The sequence below is a fragment of the Pongo abelii genome, chromosome 16 (genome assembly GCF_028885655.2).
Source record: "Pongo abelii isolate AG06213 chromosome 16, NHGRI_mPonAbe1-v2.0_pri, whole genome shotgun sequence".
Lineage (NCBI taxonomy): Eukaryota > Metazoa > Chordata > Mammalia > Primates > Hominidae > Pongo > Pongo abelii.
This window is the reverse complement of record NC_072001.2, coordinates 70,673,349-70,692,240: the sequence shown is the minus strand read 5'-3', so window position 1 is coordinate 70,692,240 and position 18,892 is coordinate 70,673,349. Positions and strand designations below refer to the sequence as shown.

Below are 18,892 nucleotides of genomic sequence, written 5' to 3'. Positions count from 1 at the left end.
GAATCCATATGATCTCCAATTAAAGTATCCTGTTTTTTAAAAAGCTATTAAAAACAAAGGCAAGTTTTCTTTTTAATTTTGAATCATCACATTTATTAAACATTGAGCCTTTATTATATGATGAGTGCTGGAAAGAAAACTTCATAACACATGGTTCTCACCCAGTTGTGGACAGCAGTCTTTTCAGTATGGCTTGAATGGACTCTGTAAATAGATTTAGAGCTGCTAGATTTTGTTAGCAGGGAAAGTTACCAGGATTTCAACACTGTCAAGGCAACATTGACAAGTGCTTTCAACACTGTCAAGGCAAAAGTATTTCTTGGATGAATGAATGACTGTTGATTTTGAAATGTGATCTAAAATTAAGTGACACTATTTAGATTTTTATTCAAACTTTCAAATTCTTGCTTCCTTCATTTTGTAAATTTAGCAATTTGAAAACATAAGAAACTAAAATTTTGATGGTCATCTCATAGGAAGGGTCTTGATACAATGTGTAAAAAAGGTAACAAAGGTATCTATTTTAATCTAGTTCTTACACATCTGTATCTTCTGAAATAAAAATATCCACTTTAAGTGGAGTTTTACATTTATATCTATTTGCTAGAGTATTAATTTTTTATTTTGTGTATTTTTATTCTTCCTTTAGGGTTTGAGTAGACAACTTTTTAAGTCTGATTTTAAATTATGAACTAATATGAAAATAGAGTAAAATGAATCACTTTGTGGTTAATAAATTCAATGTTGTTTACAGACAGATTGTTATAAAATTACTGATATATTCTCGCAGAAGCAGTAAAGGTTATGTCAAATAAGTACTAAAAAAATTATACTATGTAGTATTAATGATGTTACCTTAACATACCAGCTTCAGGGGCTGCATAATTGTTTCTGCTAACCCATAAATTTTTGAGTAACAACAAAATTATTGTGATTTTTCTTCCTAAATAATTCATACATTACAAAGCATGTATGTAACAAGGTCCATGAATCACTAAAGCATATAATGATCATATATCTAGTGACTTATCTCTTTTCATAAGATGAATTCAAATAGATTTATGTATTTAGGTTAACTAAAAAATACTGAGTTTATAAGGTTCATAATTCTATCAACAGCAACAACAAAAACTTCAAATCTTCTTTAAGAAGTTCAGTTTCCATGATTTGCTTTTAAAACTGAAAGCTTTTGTTTATCAAAATCCTTGTTTAAGCTACTTTTCATGGAGTTTTACAGCTTTTAAATTGATACTATAAATATCATCAAAGATAAATTAATAATATAATGGAGTAGTACAGTGTTCATAAACTGTATTTAAAATGATATAAATGCAACTAAAATAGCCATAAGCAATACTACATAAAACCACTTACTAGTAGTAGCTGATATTCTTTATCCAGCAACTAGGATCTAAGAAAGGATATTTTCATTTACTAACACTTTACGTGCCTTACGTTGGTCTTATCTTAAATAATCTCGAACCAAATGTATCCTTTTCGTAATGCTACTAAAAATGATCCCAAATGAAATTTCATAAAACTAGGTTTCATAATTAAAATTTTTTAAATTCTAAGACTGCAACTTACAAAATGATGTCAACATGCTTTAACTATTTTAATCTCTAACATTTTTTAACCTCCTGCAGTCATATTTTATCATACTCACATTGAATCCTTTACTAATTTTTAAAAATTGTTTTTAATTGTGGTAAAATACATATACGTAATATTTACCATCTTAACCTTTTTTTTTTTTTCTTTTTAGAGACAAGGTCTTGCTGCGTTGCCCAGGCTGGAGTGCAGTGGCTGTTAACAGGCACAATCATGCCACATTGCAGCCTTTGAACTCTTGGGCACAAGTGATCCTCCTGCCTCAACCTCCCATTAACTGTACCATTCAATAGTTATGATGTTACATTACAAAGTACGTTGATGTTATTCTACAACCGTCAATACCATCCATCTACAGAATGTTTTTCATATTGCAGAACCCAAACTCTGTACCAATTAAACACTAATTGTGCATTGTCCTCTTCTTTCTTTCTTTCTTTTTTTTTTGAGACAGAGTTTCACTCTTGTTGCCCAAGCTGGAGTGCAATGGCATGATCTCGGCTCACTGCAACCTCTGGCTCCCAGGTTCAAGTGATTCTCCTGCCTCAGCCTCCAGAGTAGCTGGGATTACAGGCATGTGCCACCACGCCCGGCTAATTTTTTGTATTTTTAGTAGAAATGGGGTTTCACCATGTTAGCCAGGCTGGTCTCAAACTCCTAACCTCAGGCGATCCACCCACCTCAGCCTCCCAAAGTGTTGGGATTACAGGTGTGAGCAACCATGCCCAGCCTGTCCTCTTCTCTTTAATAATCTTAACAGCCTTATTAAGATATAATTCCCATGCCATACACTTCTTTCATTTAAAGTGTACAATTCAGTGGTTTGTGTATAGTCACAGAATTGGGCAACCATATCACAATCAATTTTAGAACAGTTTCATCAGCAGCGAAAGAAACCCCATGCCCCTTAGTGGTGACTCCCCATTTCTCCCCAACCTCTTCAGCCCTAGGCAACCACTAATCTACTTTCTGTCTCTATAGATTTGCCTATTCTGAACACTTCATATAAATGGAATTTTATGAGATCTTTTATGACTGGCTTATTTCACTTAGTGTAATATTTTTAAGCTTCATCAGTGCTATAGCTTGTATCAGTATTTCATCCCTTTTTTGAATGAGTAATATTCTATTGTGTCACTGTGCTATGTTATCTGTTCATCAACTGAATATTTTTGTTTCCACTTTTTGCTAGTATGAATAATGCTGATATGAACAATCGTGTACAAGTTTTTGTGTGGACATATGTTTTCAATTCTCTAGGGTCTATACCTAGGAGCAGAATTGCTGGGTCATATAGTAATTCCGTATTTAATATTTTGAGCAGCTGCCAAACTTTTCCAAAGCAGCTGCACCAATTTACATTTCCTCCAGCCATGCAGGAGTTTTTCACTTTCTCCACATTCTCATCCACACTTATTATTGTCTTTTTGATCACAGTCATCCTAGTGGATATGAAGTGGTATCTCGTTGTGGGTTTGCTGTGCATTTTCCTAATGATTAGTTGAACATCTTTTCATGTGCTTGTTAGCCATTTATATATCTTCTTGGAGAAATGTGTGTTCAAATCAAATTTTCAGTTGGGTTGTTGAGCTGTAAGAGTTCTTTATATATTCTGGATATAAGTCCCTTATCAGATATATGATTTGTACATATTTTCTCCCATTCTGTGGGTTGTCTTTCATTTTCTTGATAGAGACCTTTGAAGAACAAACATTTTACATTTTGATGAAGTTGTATTTGTCTATTTTTTCTTTTGTCATCTGCCTTTATCCTTTTCCGAAATATTGTAGGTTGGTGCAAAAGTAATTGTGGTTTTGCCTTTTTTTTGAGAGTCTCGCTCTGTCACCCAGGCTGGAGTGCAGTGGCGCGATCTCAGCTCACTGCAAGCTCCGCCTTTCGAGTTCCCGCCATTCTCCTGCCTCAGCCTCCTGAGGAGCTGGGACTACAGGTGCCTGCCACCATGCCCGGCTAATGTTTTGTTTTTTTTTTTTTTAGTAGAGACGGGGTTTCACCGTGTTAGCCAGGATGGTCTCAATCTCCTAACCTCATGATCCGCCCACCTTGGCCTCCGAAAGTGCTGGGATTACAGGCATGAGCCACCGCCCCCAGCCACCTTTTTTTTTTTTAATGGCCAAGCTTGTGTATGTGGAAACTGTTTTAGCCACATTGTCATTAAAAGAGAAAAAAATTCCACATCTGATCTCCAATTTATATTAGAAAACTACTCTTGTGGACTGTGGTCACTACTAATAACACTTCTTATTTTTGGGAAAGCCCTGGTGAAACATTTGTCAAGCACAGAAAATGACATGAAAGTGAAATATAGTTCTATCGATTGTGTAGCTTAAGTAATTTTTCATTACTAACATAAGATTTAATAAGTATAAGTAGTTAAAGATTCTGACTTGGCACTAGTCATTAGCATGTAATTGAACTAGTAAAAAGATCAGTTAAAGCTGTGTTGATTACCACCTTATCTTTGAAAGGCGATTAAAGACCTCAATCATTGCAACAAGATTTGATTGTGCAGCCTTTATTGGACATTGATCTTTCAGCAAAGTGCAGTTACATTTTCCATTAATTTACAGTAACAGAGTTTAACTCTGATACCCTAGACTGTTGACCCAGGTGAGATGTAATGCTAAGTACTTGTTTAGGTTAAGATGCCCCCAAATGTCATTATTGTCTGAGTAACAGTAGATACTTAATCCACTAGCTTTAGGATAACGTTTCTGTTATCTGCATTAGCTTTTCAGTGCAGTGAAACCAAGATCTTTGCCTTTTATGTCATCCCACTTATTCAAACATCATTCTTTAACAGAGTTAAAAGATATTTCATGAAGAACTATAGATGTTCTGTGCTTACAGTTTTGGGTGAATATAAATATAAATGACATGAAGTAAAATGTACTTTAAAAAATACACAGTTTTAATAATTAAAAATGTTTCAGCTAGGCCCGGTGGCTCACACCTATAATCCCAGCACTTTGGGAGGCCAAGGCGGGCAGATCACCTGAGATCAGGAGTTCAAGACCAGCCTGACCAACATGGTGAAACCGTCTGTACAGAAAATACAAAATTAGCCGGCGTGGTGGTGCATACCTGTAATCCCAGCTACTCAGGAGGCTGAGACAGGAGAATCGCTTGGACCTGGGAGGTGGAGGTTGCAGTGAGCCAAGGTCGCACCATTGCACTCCAGCCTGGACAACAAGACTGAAACTCCTTCACAAAACGAAGTTTCAATTTTTACGGAAGTCAACATTAGAAAAATATTAATGCCCCAAAATGTGTGGTAAACTATAACTGTTTCTACAATTTGGCATTTTAGGACATCAACACTAAGAAAATAGAGATTTTTGTATTAGCAGCCTCTCTCATGCTCCCAAATAGGTTACTGCATCTTTATAGTGGCTCACAACTTACACAGGAACTAAGAATTTTGCCTAGAAATTTATTCCAATACGTGAGAATTCATTTGTATAGAAACAATAGAAGAGATGCAAGGTTTTGTACTAAAAGTACATCTTTATTAAAACAGTTTTGGTTGGATTAAAGACAAAAATCCTCTCAAAGAAATATGACAGAAAAGCTAATCAGTGGTTTCACCAATTAAGAAAACTACTGATATGCAGAAGAGCAGGGCCTCTTCAGCTCCCCACATGCCACTTCAGGGTTAGCGGGCATGTGCCTTCAATGCACCTCTCCTTCTCTCTCCACCACCTTATTTTTGAAAATTTTTAATTAATGAAGACCTTTAAGTATAATGGAGCAGAAGAATATGGATTATAAAAACAGAGCTTTTGCAGAGACAAAAGTAAAATTGATGTACATTTTCGGGTAGAAATGTCTCGTTTTGTTCTTCTCAGATTACAGGTGGAAAAACTAAGACACAAAGGAGGAGAGTTATTAGCCTGAGGTCAAAAAGTAAGACAGCACCGATACTGAAAATAGACTCAGTCTCCTGACTTACACATTTATACTTTCTCCCTTTCAGGCCATAATACTTTGGTGTAATATGCAGCTTTAAAGAAAAAACTTAAACCATTGCTGTTCAATGGGAAGTATTGTTTTCAGACTAAAAGTTTACAAGACTTAATAAATCCAATGAATGATATTTACATTTTTAAACCATGCCTTTACCCATTGTTGAGTTCATCCTTCACCATGATCAACTCTGTAAGAGCAAGAGGTCTATTGATTTTCATGTAATACAACAAAATATTACATTTGCTTAATTGTTATACAGTGAGCACATCAGACAAGAAATCAAGGCCCTATTTAATGCTGCAAGCAGCAGAGAATTACAGAGATCAATAGGGTAGTTTGTCAAAGATGTTCTCCAAGGAGACTTACCTATCACATATGGACAAGAAGTCACACTGACTATAGCTATTGAAAAACAGGTAAGCAGAGTCAGCAGTACAAATTATCAGAAATCAAACAGGCCAGTGTGAAAAGAGGTGCAACTCTACCGAAAAGCTGTATTTATAGTCTCGTAATTAAAAACCATTTTATCAGCCTTGTGTTGGGACCAAACCTTTACAGCCAGTATTGACAGGACCAGCAGCAACGAATGAGCAGTATTTGACTTAAAACTTATGAGCTACAGTTATTTAACTTTGCCCATTACAGAGGAAATCAGTTCTAGCCTTCCCTGCAAAATGCTAATAGTCAGTTGTTTTATTATTAATGAAGCTTAATGTAACACTATCTCCTTTGTGTAAGCCATTCATTTAACTAGTGTCAAGTATATTCTTCTGGACTAAATATATTGGCTAAGTACTTCTTTGATTAAAGTGTTACTTAGAATTGCTTTTAGACAAGTGAACACTACATATATTTGAAGAACAGTTCACTCTGTAGATCATTTAAAATGACTACCTTTAACGAAGCTAGTTTGTATTACTTCATTATTCTGGTGCCTTCACCTCAGTCATTTCCACTCACTTTCTCTACTGACTTAAGCATCCAAATGTTGAATTTTATAAAATGTTTTGCTACAAAAATGTGTAAATGTTGCAGAGTATCAGCAACACATTAACATAAAATGATATATAATGTATGTTTGTAATTATGGGAGAGATCATAAATCTTAAACACCCATTGGTTTAGAAATTAAATAGTTCTACTTAGTTCTCCCTAAATTACTCCAAATTTCTGAAATTTACCATTCATCTGGGTATTTTGTGACTACCCCAAGGATACATTTTTTAAATGACTTGGCTTTCAAAAATGCAATTAAGTTAATAAAATTCAAATGCAAAAGTGCCATTAGGTCTTTAAAATTTCAGCCCACTCCCTATTGCCAATAAGTCTATGGATATGTACCATTTCAGTTAATTGCTTGTATAAACAGTTACCAAATTTATTTTTCTGCATCTTTCTAGAAGACCTTAATTGTTCTTACAGCTTTATAGGAAAGCTATTTTAACTTTTAACAAGTCTGAATTTTATTCACCTTGCTACATTTACATTAACCAGTTATTACTACATTTTACAAACGATATGGTTTTGGACTCTTTAAGCAACAAGAAGTTTCAACATTACACTCCAACCCCTCCTCCAGGTAAATGGCACAAGGCCTTTAAAACATTTCTATTTACAATCCTGGCAGCTGAATGGTTTAGACTTGAGATTACAATTAGATTCTCATCAATTTTGGATGTGCCAATGATGTAATATTTCCATCATACATCCTAATGTCTTCTACTTCTTTTTCCATTGTTACATAAAAGATTTTCCCCCCCTCCACTTTTGTGTGGGCATCTATATTTTCTCTTCAGAGTTGATTTAAATTGTTAATACCTAATTATAGAACCTATTACACTGTAATCATTTTTTATCTGTAGGTTAACCTAGTTCTAGGGAAAAAATGGTGTGAAGCTTCATGTGTTTGTAGTTCACATCAGCTAAAAGAGTATGTAATATATAACAATGTACAAAAAGCTTCACCTCTTGAGGGCAATGATTCATCTTAAAGAAGCAGATACCGTAGAAAGAAAAAAGTATTTGCAAAAGTTTTATTTTAAAGGATCAAAAATAAATACTGCACATATACACAGAGAAAATCCACTGATATTTATGTTCTTCGATGCACACTTTTCAATACATGGCACCTTCATCTTCTTTATTGAGAAAATAAACTGTTATGGGTCCATAACTGGTATGCACAGTCTCTGTGACTCTGGCAAATAACCAGGAGCCAAGTCCATATAATAAAGTTGGAATACCTAGAAAACAAACGAATATGTATAAATATCAATGCTTCTTCATCATGCAAGTTACTGATCACATATAACACTCTTCAGCAATGTTAACAAATTACAATGTGATAAAATATAAAAATATTACTCAACATTGACTCTATGATTATCTAAGAGCTCAATTTCATCAACATGGAACATGATGGCAATCATGTGAGTCCAGAGGTTTTCATACTATAGACAAGGCGGGTATAAATGTTAATTCAAGTACTTCATAAATTCATTACCCTCAAATAATCATGAAGTAATTCTATATTCTTTTCATAAATAAGAAAATGGAGAATACTCATTAATTTAGTTGTAGATGCTCCTGATTATTAGCCTTGAGCTAAAATTACTAAGTTAACACTACTGTTTGTTTGTTTGTTTGTTTGTGAGATGGAGTCTCACTCTGTTGCCAGGCTGGGCAGTGGCGCAATCTCGGCTCGCTGCCACCTCCGCCTCCCAGGTTCAAGCGATTCTCCTGCCTCAGCCTCTTATCTGGGACTACAGGCGCGCGCCACCACACTCAGATAATTTTTGTACTTTTTTAGTAGAGATGGGGTTTCACCATGTTGGCCAGGATGGTCTCGATCTCTTGACCTTGTGATCCTGGGCCTAGGCCTCCGAAAGTGCTGGGATTACAGGTGTGAGCCACCGCGCCCAGCCAACATTACTGTTCTTTAAGTTAGTAGTAACACTAATGGCTGAAGTAATTTTTGTACAATTTAAAAGAAGCTGGGTCAAAGAGCTGTCTTTAAAATCTAAGGCAAAACCTAACTCCAAGTAAGATTTCAGTAAAATAGGCATGAGAAAAAAAACTATTAGCATTTTTTCAATTGATCTGAAAACAACCTCGTTTCAACCAATTTGAAATAGATACATAGTAGACTCCAACATGTGTTTCTTCTTTTTTGCTGCTTTGAGATTAGTTGCCATTTGTGATACATGAAACTAAACACACTATCCAGAGATATGTATTAAGCACTCACATGCATATAAGACTGTTGGACACAAAACAAACTTTCACAATTCCTATCTTTTTAAAGGTACTTATTTAAAATCAATGACTACTAACATATTAAAAACGTATGTAATAAAACCATAGGCACATGAATCAATAACAAATACTGTATGCTCTGGATAAGCATTAATTTTATGCTCTCATGTGGGAAATGGGCAGAAAGTGACACTTTAAAAGGATAGCTGTACATTTGGAAAATCACTTTCTTTCTAGTAATAAAGAAAGTGGCTGGGCACTGTGGCTTATGCCTGTAATCCCAGCACTTTGGGAGGCCAAAGCAGGCGGATCACCTGAGGTCGGGAGTTCGAGACCAGCCTGACCAACATGGAGAAACCCCGTCTCTACAAAAAATACAAAATTAGCTGGGCGTGATGGCGCATGCCTGTAATCCCAGCTACTCAGGAGGCTGAGGCAGGAGAATTGCTTGAGCCCAGGAGGCAGAGGTTGCAGTGAGCCGAGATCACCCCACTGCACTCCAGCCTGGCGACCGAAGGAGACTCCATCTCAAAAAAAAAAAAAAGCAACACATGCTCTGGACGAATCATGTTGCTAAATTTTTGTCTCATTTTTCTGCAAGAATATATTTGCTGTGTTAAGCTCTTTTTGAGTGTGTTTGCTGAACTACTTTGTGCTTACTCCCTGAAGCTGCATTCCAGCCACTGTGATGCCAGAGATTAATCAGGAGAAGCATCGCATCACTAGCTGGTAATGAGGAGAAGGGGAAAAAAATGCCCATTCAGGCTGGCATCTCTCTATTTTTAGGAATACACTGGGTCACAGTTTGTCACCATCACAGGGTTCCCTGGAACTCCTATGAAACCTTTTATAGTGTATCACCTTCTTTGCCTTGATAATGTCCAAAAGAATCTCTGAATACCTCAAGGGAATGTCATCAAAAAATCCACAAAAACTAGAATAATAAAGCTACTTATAAATCATTTAACCACAAAGAAAAAAAAGGCAAGTGGCTCAGGGGTGGGAGGTGGAAAAAGAAGAATATGAACAAGCTAGGCAGAAATGAGAAAGATGTAGAGGGAGTAGTTGAAATAAAAAATAAATTTAAAATGCAATATCACAACTTCAAAGCTGAAAATCAATGGAGTGAGGAAGAAAAAAAATAGGCTCTAGAAGCAATTACTAATTTTCTAAGCATACTGAGACTAAAATATATAAAATAGGCCTCTTAAACCAAGGCTAAGTATATAAATTTAAGGAATACCTGGTGACACTGACAATTTTGTTTTATAGTATTTATCATAGTTTTCAGTTAACATATTGATTTAAAAAATTCATACTTTTGAAAAATCACAAATACAGAAATAAACGGTCAATATCTTTTCAGCTAAAATCAAGGGCTAATCAAAGATTACTAGCTTAATAACTATATTATGTCTTATTAAAAAATAACCAGCAACCATTAGCAGTGATGCTGTTTGACAGGAGATGGAGTTATGATCTGAGTCAGAAATTCTGTATTTTTTTCCCCTTGCTGTCTGTTTATTTAATGCAGTCAGACTAATACTCAAAATGGGAAGGTTTGCCACCTATATAACTTATATATTACAAAATCTTTGTAGCACATATGCTTTAAAGTCTATAAGATTCTATGAAAAAATTCAATTTTTTCTGAAAAATTAAATTTATATCTGAAACATATAACATCAAAAGAACCTGAAAATCAGTTCTTTGCATAATAATTCACTTTGAGTCAGCTGAACAGTAGGTAAACCACTGTCAAATTAAGCACTTTAAAAAATTAGAATTCCTCAGTAAATCCTATTCATTCCAATGGTAAGTTGCTTTTCTTAAATCTCAATCTACTTCTCAGCAGGATACCTAGACTGGTAAACCATCAGTAAAATGTCAGCTTCCATTGAAGGGAAGACGGAGGAGAAAAGGAGCAAATGGGTAAACAGAAATCTATTATTTACAAAATGGAAAAATGAATTTGGAAGGGAAGAAGAGGAACAAAATCCTAAGTATAATATTAATAGGATATGTACTTGATCATCCAGAGAGAGGATTGTACATTACAGAATAGGAAAGGACCTATTATCTAATTCACATCCCCTCTACCTTCAGACAAAAATTAAAAATAAACGTTACCAGATGTGTTCACCACTTTAAAATATTTTTTAATTCCCTTTATCAGTATATCCCAATTTGTATTAAAGCAAAAAGTTGTCCTTTTTGCTTAACTTAGAACTCTTACTCCCATTTTAGCAGGATTTTTAGAATGTCCAAAAGACCATACAGACCATTAAATCACTCTCCCACATTAAAAAATAAAACAAAACAAAAAACACTACAACTGTTGTTTCTTTCAACTTTAAAAGGTTTTACTTTTCTATCTGTGGAATGTTCTGAGTATTCACTTTTTTTTGGATGTCTTAATATCTAAATCTAAAAGAGAGGCCCCTAATCATTAAGGTGCTCTTAAACAAAATGTTAACACTAAAAATGTGAATTTAAAGGAAAAAAAGGCATTTGGCTCATGGTTTACCTGTAACTCTCCTGTTATGCTTTTCCTAACCTATTATTCTTTAGGGAAGAATGATTTCTTGCTTATGAAAAATGCTAAAATAAACGTATACTTCTCGAATCTAGTTAACACTCCAGTCTTTCCAAATAATTTCGAATTGAATTTCCTAAGTCACCTCACCCTTCAACTTCAACCAGCCTCCAAAGTAGTGGGCGTGCTCTATACAGTCCATCAGTCAAATAATAAAAGGCATTTTTAAAGGATAACACGTTGCTAAATAATTTTCTCCTTACAGGACAGTCCAGTGGAGTAACGGCTCAAAAAGCCCACGACTGACATATGTGTTATTATAAGCACAAATACACAGACTATTTTTAACCTTAATGGACGATCAGATTATGTAATAGTATTAGTAGTACGGCTGCGCAGCGTTTAGTTTTAATCCTGGCTTTAAAAACCTTGTTGGGTAATCATTCAGCTCCATGGCTAGATTTTGAATCACTGAAATCTAGATTGATTTTATACCAGCTATTAGTAAGTTCAAAACATCTTGAGGCCTTGTTTTCCCCTGACCTATAAAAGATACACCCATGTCCATGTTCGTACCTCTTCTGTCATTAAACCAAAAGAAAATAAACACCTAGTGACAGTAAACACCCTCAGGGCGTCTCCATGAAAACATACAAATATTAAAGATCTTTAAAAATCTTTTAGGCCTAGCACCTCAGGAAGCTGTTATGTCTGGTGAAAACCTTTGGTGCTTTTAGTAAAACGAACTTGCCGGGAATTCATATAAAGAAAACAAAAGAAACTTAAAAGAGTAGTTCCAGTTATTGCAACATAAACGCAGCTGCAAAGTGATGTTCACGGGAATGAGTCCTGCCATGCAGTAGGACGGGTGTCAACTTCAGAGCCACTTTCTAGGGGGCGTTTCCTGACGCCCCCTGGCTTACTACCCAGGCCAGGGGTCTTCCCTGGTTAACACGGGCAGGACAGGAGGGCGACCCGCCCCTCCCTAGGCCCGAGGACGCGCCCGCAGCAGGGGAACGGCTTCGGGAGCCAGGAGCTCAGCAAGCTGGGGACCCCTGGGCGAGGAGTACAAAGGACCCGAGGCGAAGCCGGCGCCGGGAGGCAGAGCTGACCCCCCACGGGACTCTACCGGCCTGCGAGCGTTCGTCACGTGCTCGGTGGCTGCGGGGCCGTCCCGGCTGGGCGGGCTTCACCGCGTGGGCGCGGCAGTCGCCACTCACCGAGGTTGACGACCTTGAGCGCCGTGAAGAATCGGTTCTGCCGCGCCAGGTCCTGCCAGGGAGCCTTGGAGCAGTGGTACTTGATGAAGGGGAAGCAGCCGGTGCGCAGGACGTGGTAGTTGGCGCCCTGCACCGGCCAGTTGAAGTGCGAGAGGCCGAACTGGTCGTTGCGGACGGCGCTGTAGGGCACGCAGAAGGAGGTCCAGTGCGGCAGGCGCCGCTGCAGCAGATGCCGCGTCAGCACCTCCGAGGCGCTGGGCTTGGGGCGGGCGGCGGCGCGCGAGGCCCACGGCCTGCACAGCAGCAGGCGGAGCACGACCTCGTGGGCCCTCCGCAGGGCCTCCATGGCCCGCCGCGCCGGGGAACGCAGGCGGGTGTCCGCAGCCGCCGGCGCGCAAGCGCGCCCCCGGGCGAGCGGCGGGAAGGCCAACCGGCGCCGCGCGGGTGCCCGCGAGCCCCCGGGGAGCGGCGGCGCGTGCGCACAGCGGCCCCGCGGCCTCCCGCTGGGGGTGGAGTCCGGGGGCGGGAGGCGTGACCTGCGCGAGGCGGAGGGTCACCTGCGTCAAGGAGCTGGTTTTGAGTGGCCCGGTGTGACCTCACGCCGTCATTAGTAACTCTGGGGCAGCGGAGGGATTCGGGGAGATCTCATCTATTTGGGGCTGAGGAAAATTCAGGTGGAAGACAATTAAATAACTAACCACCTCCGCAAGGGGCAGAACTCAAACCCAGGTCTCCCTCCCACGCCCTGGGCTCCAGGGACACCCTTGGGTGTCGTTGTTGAAACAGGACGAGGCGTGACGCCGGGTCTGCTTTGTTTGGTAAGGCTGGGAGCACTTTTGTGTGTAGGTCCTCGCTGTCGGGTTCACTGTTTAAAATTAGTCCCAGAGATTTCAAAATCAAAAGTTTATTTAAAAACCTCACGTGTCTCGGTGCAGCGTCCGAACACACAAAGGTACCTCCCTCTAAGAAGCTGGTAGATGGACCAGGAGCCGCTTATCGACCTTTGTGGTCCTTAGTCACCCATTACCAATCCATTACTTTCGGAAAACCTTTGCTCAAACTTTGCGGCCTCTTGAGGCAGTAACTTACAGACACATCTGTTTTTAAAAAAGCATTTCCTCTTTTGTCCTAAACTCATTTTGTTTGGAGAGGCCATACATAAACAAGGTGATGTGTCTGAAACCACCTTATGTAAATGAGGCACAGTAATTACGCGATAAGCATCATATAACAATTACTGTCGTTGCTAAAAACTCAAGGGGGATGTAGGATAGTATAGCGAAATTTTATATTCCCCAGTTTTTTGTTTTGTTTTGTTTTGTTTTTTTGAAACGGAGTCTCACTCTGTTGCCCAGGCTGGAGTGCAGTGGTGCAGTCTCGGCTCACTGCAACCTCTGCCTCCCAGGTTCAAGTGATTTTCCTGCCTCAGCCTCCCGAGTAGCTGGGATTACAGGCGTGCACCACCATGCCTGGCTAATTTTTGTATTTTTAATAGAAACGGGGTTTCACCATGTTGGCCAGGCTGGTGTCAAACTCCTTACCTCGTGATCCACCCGCCTCGGCCTCCCAAAGTGCTGGGATTACAGGCGTGAGCCACTGCAGCAGGCCTATTCCCCAGTTTTTATTGAACATTGAGCACCCACCAACATATGCCGAATCTCGAACTTTACCTTACAGAATTTGAACTTGAACTTTACCTTATAGAACTTGAACTTTATAGAATTTTTCTTTTCTTTCTTTTCTTTTTTTATTTAGAAAGGATCTCACTGTTGTCTAGGCTGGAGTGCAGTGGCTCGATCTCGGCTCACTGCAACTTCCGCCTCCTGGGCTCAAGAGATCCTCCCACCCTCAGCCTCCCAAATAGCTGGGACTGCAGGTGTGTGCCACCTACACTCGGCTGCTTTTTTTGGTATTTTTTGTAGAGGTGGAATTTTGCAATGTTGCCTAGGCTCGTCTTGAGCACTTGGGCTCAAGTGATCCGCCCGCCTCGGCCTCCCAAAGTGGTGGGATTACAGGTGTGAGCTTCTGCACCTGACCAAATTAAATTTTAAAAAAGAGTGGAGTCCTTTTTCAAACGAAATCTGTTGAAGATCCCCAACATATAAAGTTGGTTAAAAGTTATGCTTTAGGCTGGGCATGGTGGCTCACGCCTGTAATCGCAGCACTTTGGGAGGCCGAGGCAAGTGGATCATTTGAGGTCAGGAGTCCGAGACCAGCCTGGCCAACATGGCGAAACCCTGTCTCTGCTAAAAATACAAAAACTAGCCAGGCGTAGTGGCACATGCCTGTAGTCCCAGCTACTCGGGAGGCTGAGGCAGGAGAATCGCTTAAACCCAGGAGGCGGAGGTTGCAGTGAGCTGAGATCGTGCCACTGCACTCCAGCTTGGGTGACAGAACGACTCCGTCTCACAAAAAAAAACAAAAATAACTTATGCTTTATTACTAAGCATAAGTTCAAACATTTTTTTAACTTTTTATTTTACTTATTTATTTTTTAGGCGTGGGTTCTCACTATGTTGCTTAAGCTGGTCTAGAACTCAAGCCAGTCTCTCACTTCAGCCTCTTGAGTCGTTGGAATTACAGGAGCCACCATGTCCAACTGTAAGTTCAAATTTTTTATATTAACTTTATAGATAAATAAAAAAACAATGAAACTTCAGTGTGTTGTCTTGGATTTTCTTTTGTTTTGAGCAGAAAGGGGATTCATTGGAGGAAAATTAGGTAGCCCAAATAGTAAACAAGAAGTCTAGAGAACCAGGCTCAGAAAATGGGAAGGAACCAGGAGAGTCCGAACAGCAAAGACATAGATAAGACCAACAGGAACTAGTCTGGCGAGCATGCCATTGCTGGCCCCACTGCCACTGGACTCTTGATCCTGTTGCTTGCAAAATGTTGAAGCTGGGGGTTGTGGTTGTGAAAGTGGATCCTTTGAATTGAGTCGTTCTTATCCCCAGCTAAAACAGTGGAAAAGCCAGGGGGAGAAAGCACTCAGGACACATGACATTACTTTAGAAATGTAATTCTTGGCCGGGCCCGGTGGCTCACTCCTGTAATCCTAGCACTTTGGGAGGCCGAGGCGGGCAGATCACGAGGTCAGGAGATCGAGACCATCCTGGCTAACACGGTGAAACCCCGTCTCCACTAAAAATACAAAAAAAATTAGCCGGGCATGGTGGTGGGTGCCTGTAGTCCCAGCTACTCAGGAGGCCGAGGCAGGAGAATGGCGTGAACCTGGGAGGCAGAGCTTGCAGTGAGCCAAGATCGCGCCACTGCATTCTAGCCTGGGCGACAGAGCGAAACTCTGTCTCAAAAAAAAAAAAAGAAATGTAATTCTCTGCAAGTCCCCCTGCTGAAACTGCCTGTTGTGACCTGAAACCAGTTTTATCTGTAACTGCTGAGATTAACTTGCTGCAACTCTAGGACTAATTCTCCCCACTGCCATCCCTCACCTATTGGAGCTTGCCAGCCCCTCAGAACCTTATTAGTGCCAATGAACTTTCTCAAAGAGCACTATGTAACATTTTTCTGTTTTATAAAAGCTCCAACCTTCTCTTTGCTCTTCGGACATATTGAAGACCACCTGGTCTGTGTATATATACCAAATTGCAATTTTTTTCCCCAAAAAGGTGTTAAATTTAGAGGTTAATCTCTGTATCTTTATTTTAACTTCAACATAGTTGCAGTTACAGCAGACTCAGTATCCAGTTTATTTCTGCATCTTCTGTTTTGGTTGCACACTATCAAGAAAATTCCGATTTCTTCAGAGAAGTAGATACAAATAAGAGTGGTTTTTAAATTATGCACTTTGAAATCTGGCCATGTGCTTCAATTACAAAAATGGCAGCAGGAGATTAATTATGAGATCTACACTGAAATGACTTAACCTCAAATTAATGTGTGGGCAGTTTGCAATATGTTAAATTTTGGCACTATCTCTCTTTTGGCAATATAAAAATCTTTTTTTAAAAAACATGACATTTGAATTGAACATGTGCAGAACCCCTGAAATATGTCTGAGAAACCCTAGGTTCTGTGGCATATGAGATGAAAACCACTGACAAAGAGAACCAGATATTACATATGTTCACTGCATTTTCACATCAAGAAGGCTTGGGAAAAGGGCTAGCCAACTGAAGGACTTCTGTTGGGAGCAGCTTTCTTGGCTAGACCTCATCAGCAGTGAGGGTTTCTCTTAACCTGAGGCTCTTTCACTATCTCCCTTTCTTTTCTATTCTAAGGTAGAAAGTTCCCCCAAAGAGAGACGAAAATTGTGGGCTACACCCCATATTTAAGAGTGTTTGAATGAAACATTCCCCTACCTAAAGATACAGAGATAGAGAAAATAACATCTCTTCTGACTTTAAGATTATATGGTGCCACTTCCATAATTGAAATAAGATAATTTCTCAAAACAACAACAAAAACCAACCCGCAACTCGGATCATATGCTTGATTTTCTTTTCGGTTCCAATTCTTCATGGCTGTGAAACAAAGAGGCCTAGGGATGTGTGCGAAGGTTGGCACTCAAAAGACTAAGTCGATGTTTTTTAAAAAATTGTATCCTATAATTAAGAAAGGATTAAATACATTTTTCCACATAGCATAGAGAAATGGCATATCTCTTAGAAGGAACCCCTTAAAATGATTATAAAGACCGATACTGTGTACAGCATTTAGCATGTGCACAAATACTTCATGCTGCTCCTAGAAGGGACTTTTCACTCCTGTTTTTGTTTTAAAAGCATGTAGAACATTGTAGGTGCCTAGAACATATTAAAAATGAATTTTAGGCCGGGCGTGGTGGCTCTTGCCTGTAATCCCAGCACTTTGGGAGGCCGAGGCAGATGGATCACCTGAGGTTGGGAATTTGAGACCAGCCTGACAAACATGGAAAAACCCCATCTCTACTAAAAATACAAGATTAGCTAGGTGTGGTGGCACATGCCCGTAATCCCAGCTACTCGGGAGGCTTAGGCAGGAGAATTGCTTGAACCCAGGAGGCGGAGGTTGCGGTGAGCTGAGATTGCACCATTGCACTCCAGCCTGGGCAGCAAGAGAGAAACTCCATCTCAAAAAAAAAAAAAAAAAAAAAGAATTTTATAAAATTGATAAATTGGGATACATTAAAATTAAAATTTTCTATTCATCAAAAGGCATATTAAGAGAATAAAAGGGTAATTGATAGAGTGGAAGAAGTATTTGCAATGCATATATCTGAGAAAGCATTTGGGTATCTAGAACACACTCATACAAATCATTAAGAAAAAGACGATTCAATAGAAAAATGAACAAATATTTTAATGGACATTTTATAAAGGAGAATAACCAGTGGTCCAATAAACAGGTGAAAAGTGTTGATTTCAATAATTATCTGAGAAATAGAAATTAAAAACCTCAATGCAATACCATTACACACCTACTAGAATGGCTAAAGTAGAAGAGACAGAAAATACTAAGTGTTGGTTAGGGTTTGGAGTAATTGGAACTCTTATACATTGCTGGCCCACATTTAGGAAAAATTTTTGACAGTATAGTACTATATATATAATAGCTGAATATAGGCATGCCTTATGACCCAGGCATAACACACCTAGTTCTATATTGGTATTTGTATGCTTGGGCTGCCATAAGAAAATACCACAGATTGGGTAGCTTAACAGAAATTTATTTCTCGCAGTTCTGGAGGCTAGGAAGTCCAAGATCAAGGTGCTGGCCAATTGGGTTCCTAATGAGGGTTCTCTTCCTGGCTTGTACATGGCTGCTTTCTCACTGTGTCCTTGCATGGTGGAGAGAGAGCTCTGCTGTCTCTTCCTATTTATTTATTTATTTATGATTTTGAGACAGTCTCATTCTGTTCGCCCTGGCGTGCAGTGGCACCATCATAACTCACTGCAGCCTGGAACTTCTAAGCACAAGTGATTCTCCTACCTCACACTCCTCAGTAGCTGGGACTATAGGCACACACCACCATGCTCAGCTATTTTTATTTTTATTTTTATTTTTGTAGAGATGGGGGTCTCACTATGTTCCATTTATATATGGTGTAAAAGCAGGCAAAAACTCATCTATGCTGTTAGTGTTAGAAGACAAGACAGTGATTAGTTATCCTTAGCGGAGTGGGGCTAGGGGGAAGTCCATGATTAGAAGGAACATGAGGACTTGATCCTTTCTTGATCTGGATCCTGGTTGAATGAGTGTATTCACTTTGTGAAAATTATTTTAACTGTACATATTTGATATGTGTATCTTTCTCTTTCTTTCCTCCTTTCTTTCTCTTTTCTTT

General features: G+C 39.2%; 1 protein-coding gene and 1 long non-coding RNA gene across 5 annotated transcripts in view; one reads left to right on the top strand and one right to left on the bottom strand.

Annotated features, from left to right (window-relative positions):
• Nucleotides 1-7,616: 7,616 nt before the first annotated feature.
• On the bottom strand, nt 7,617-13,096 carry C16H15orf61 (chromosome 16 C15orf61 homolog). The gene is made up of 2 exons (XM_002825587.6): nt 12,610-13,096; nt 7,617-7,841 (listed from the first exon to the last, which is right to left on the bottom strand). Exons 1-2 carry the CDS (start codon nt 12,953-12,955, stop codon nt 7,714-7,716), a joined length of 474 nt encoding a protein of 157 aa, XP_002825633.1. The 5' UTR covers nt 12,956-13,096; the 3' UTR covers nt 7,617-7,713.
• Nucleotides 13,065-18,892, top strand: part of LOC103892544 (uncharacterized) — a 99,042-nt gene continuing 93,214 nt past the window's right edge. For all 4 annotated transcript variants that reach the window (XR_010137176.1, XR_008513653.2, XR_008513651.2 and 1 more), the window contains exons 1-2: nt 13,065-13,427; nt 15,108-15,210. This is a non-coding gene — a long non-coding RNA (uncharacterized LOC103892544). The remainder of the gene's footprint in view (nt 13,428-15,107; nt 15,211-18,892) is intronic.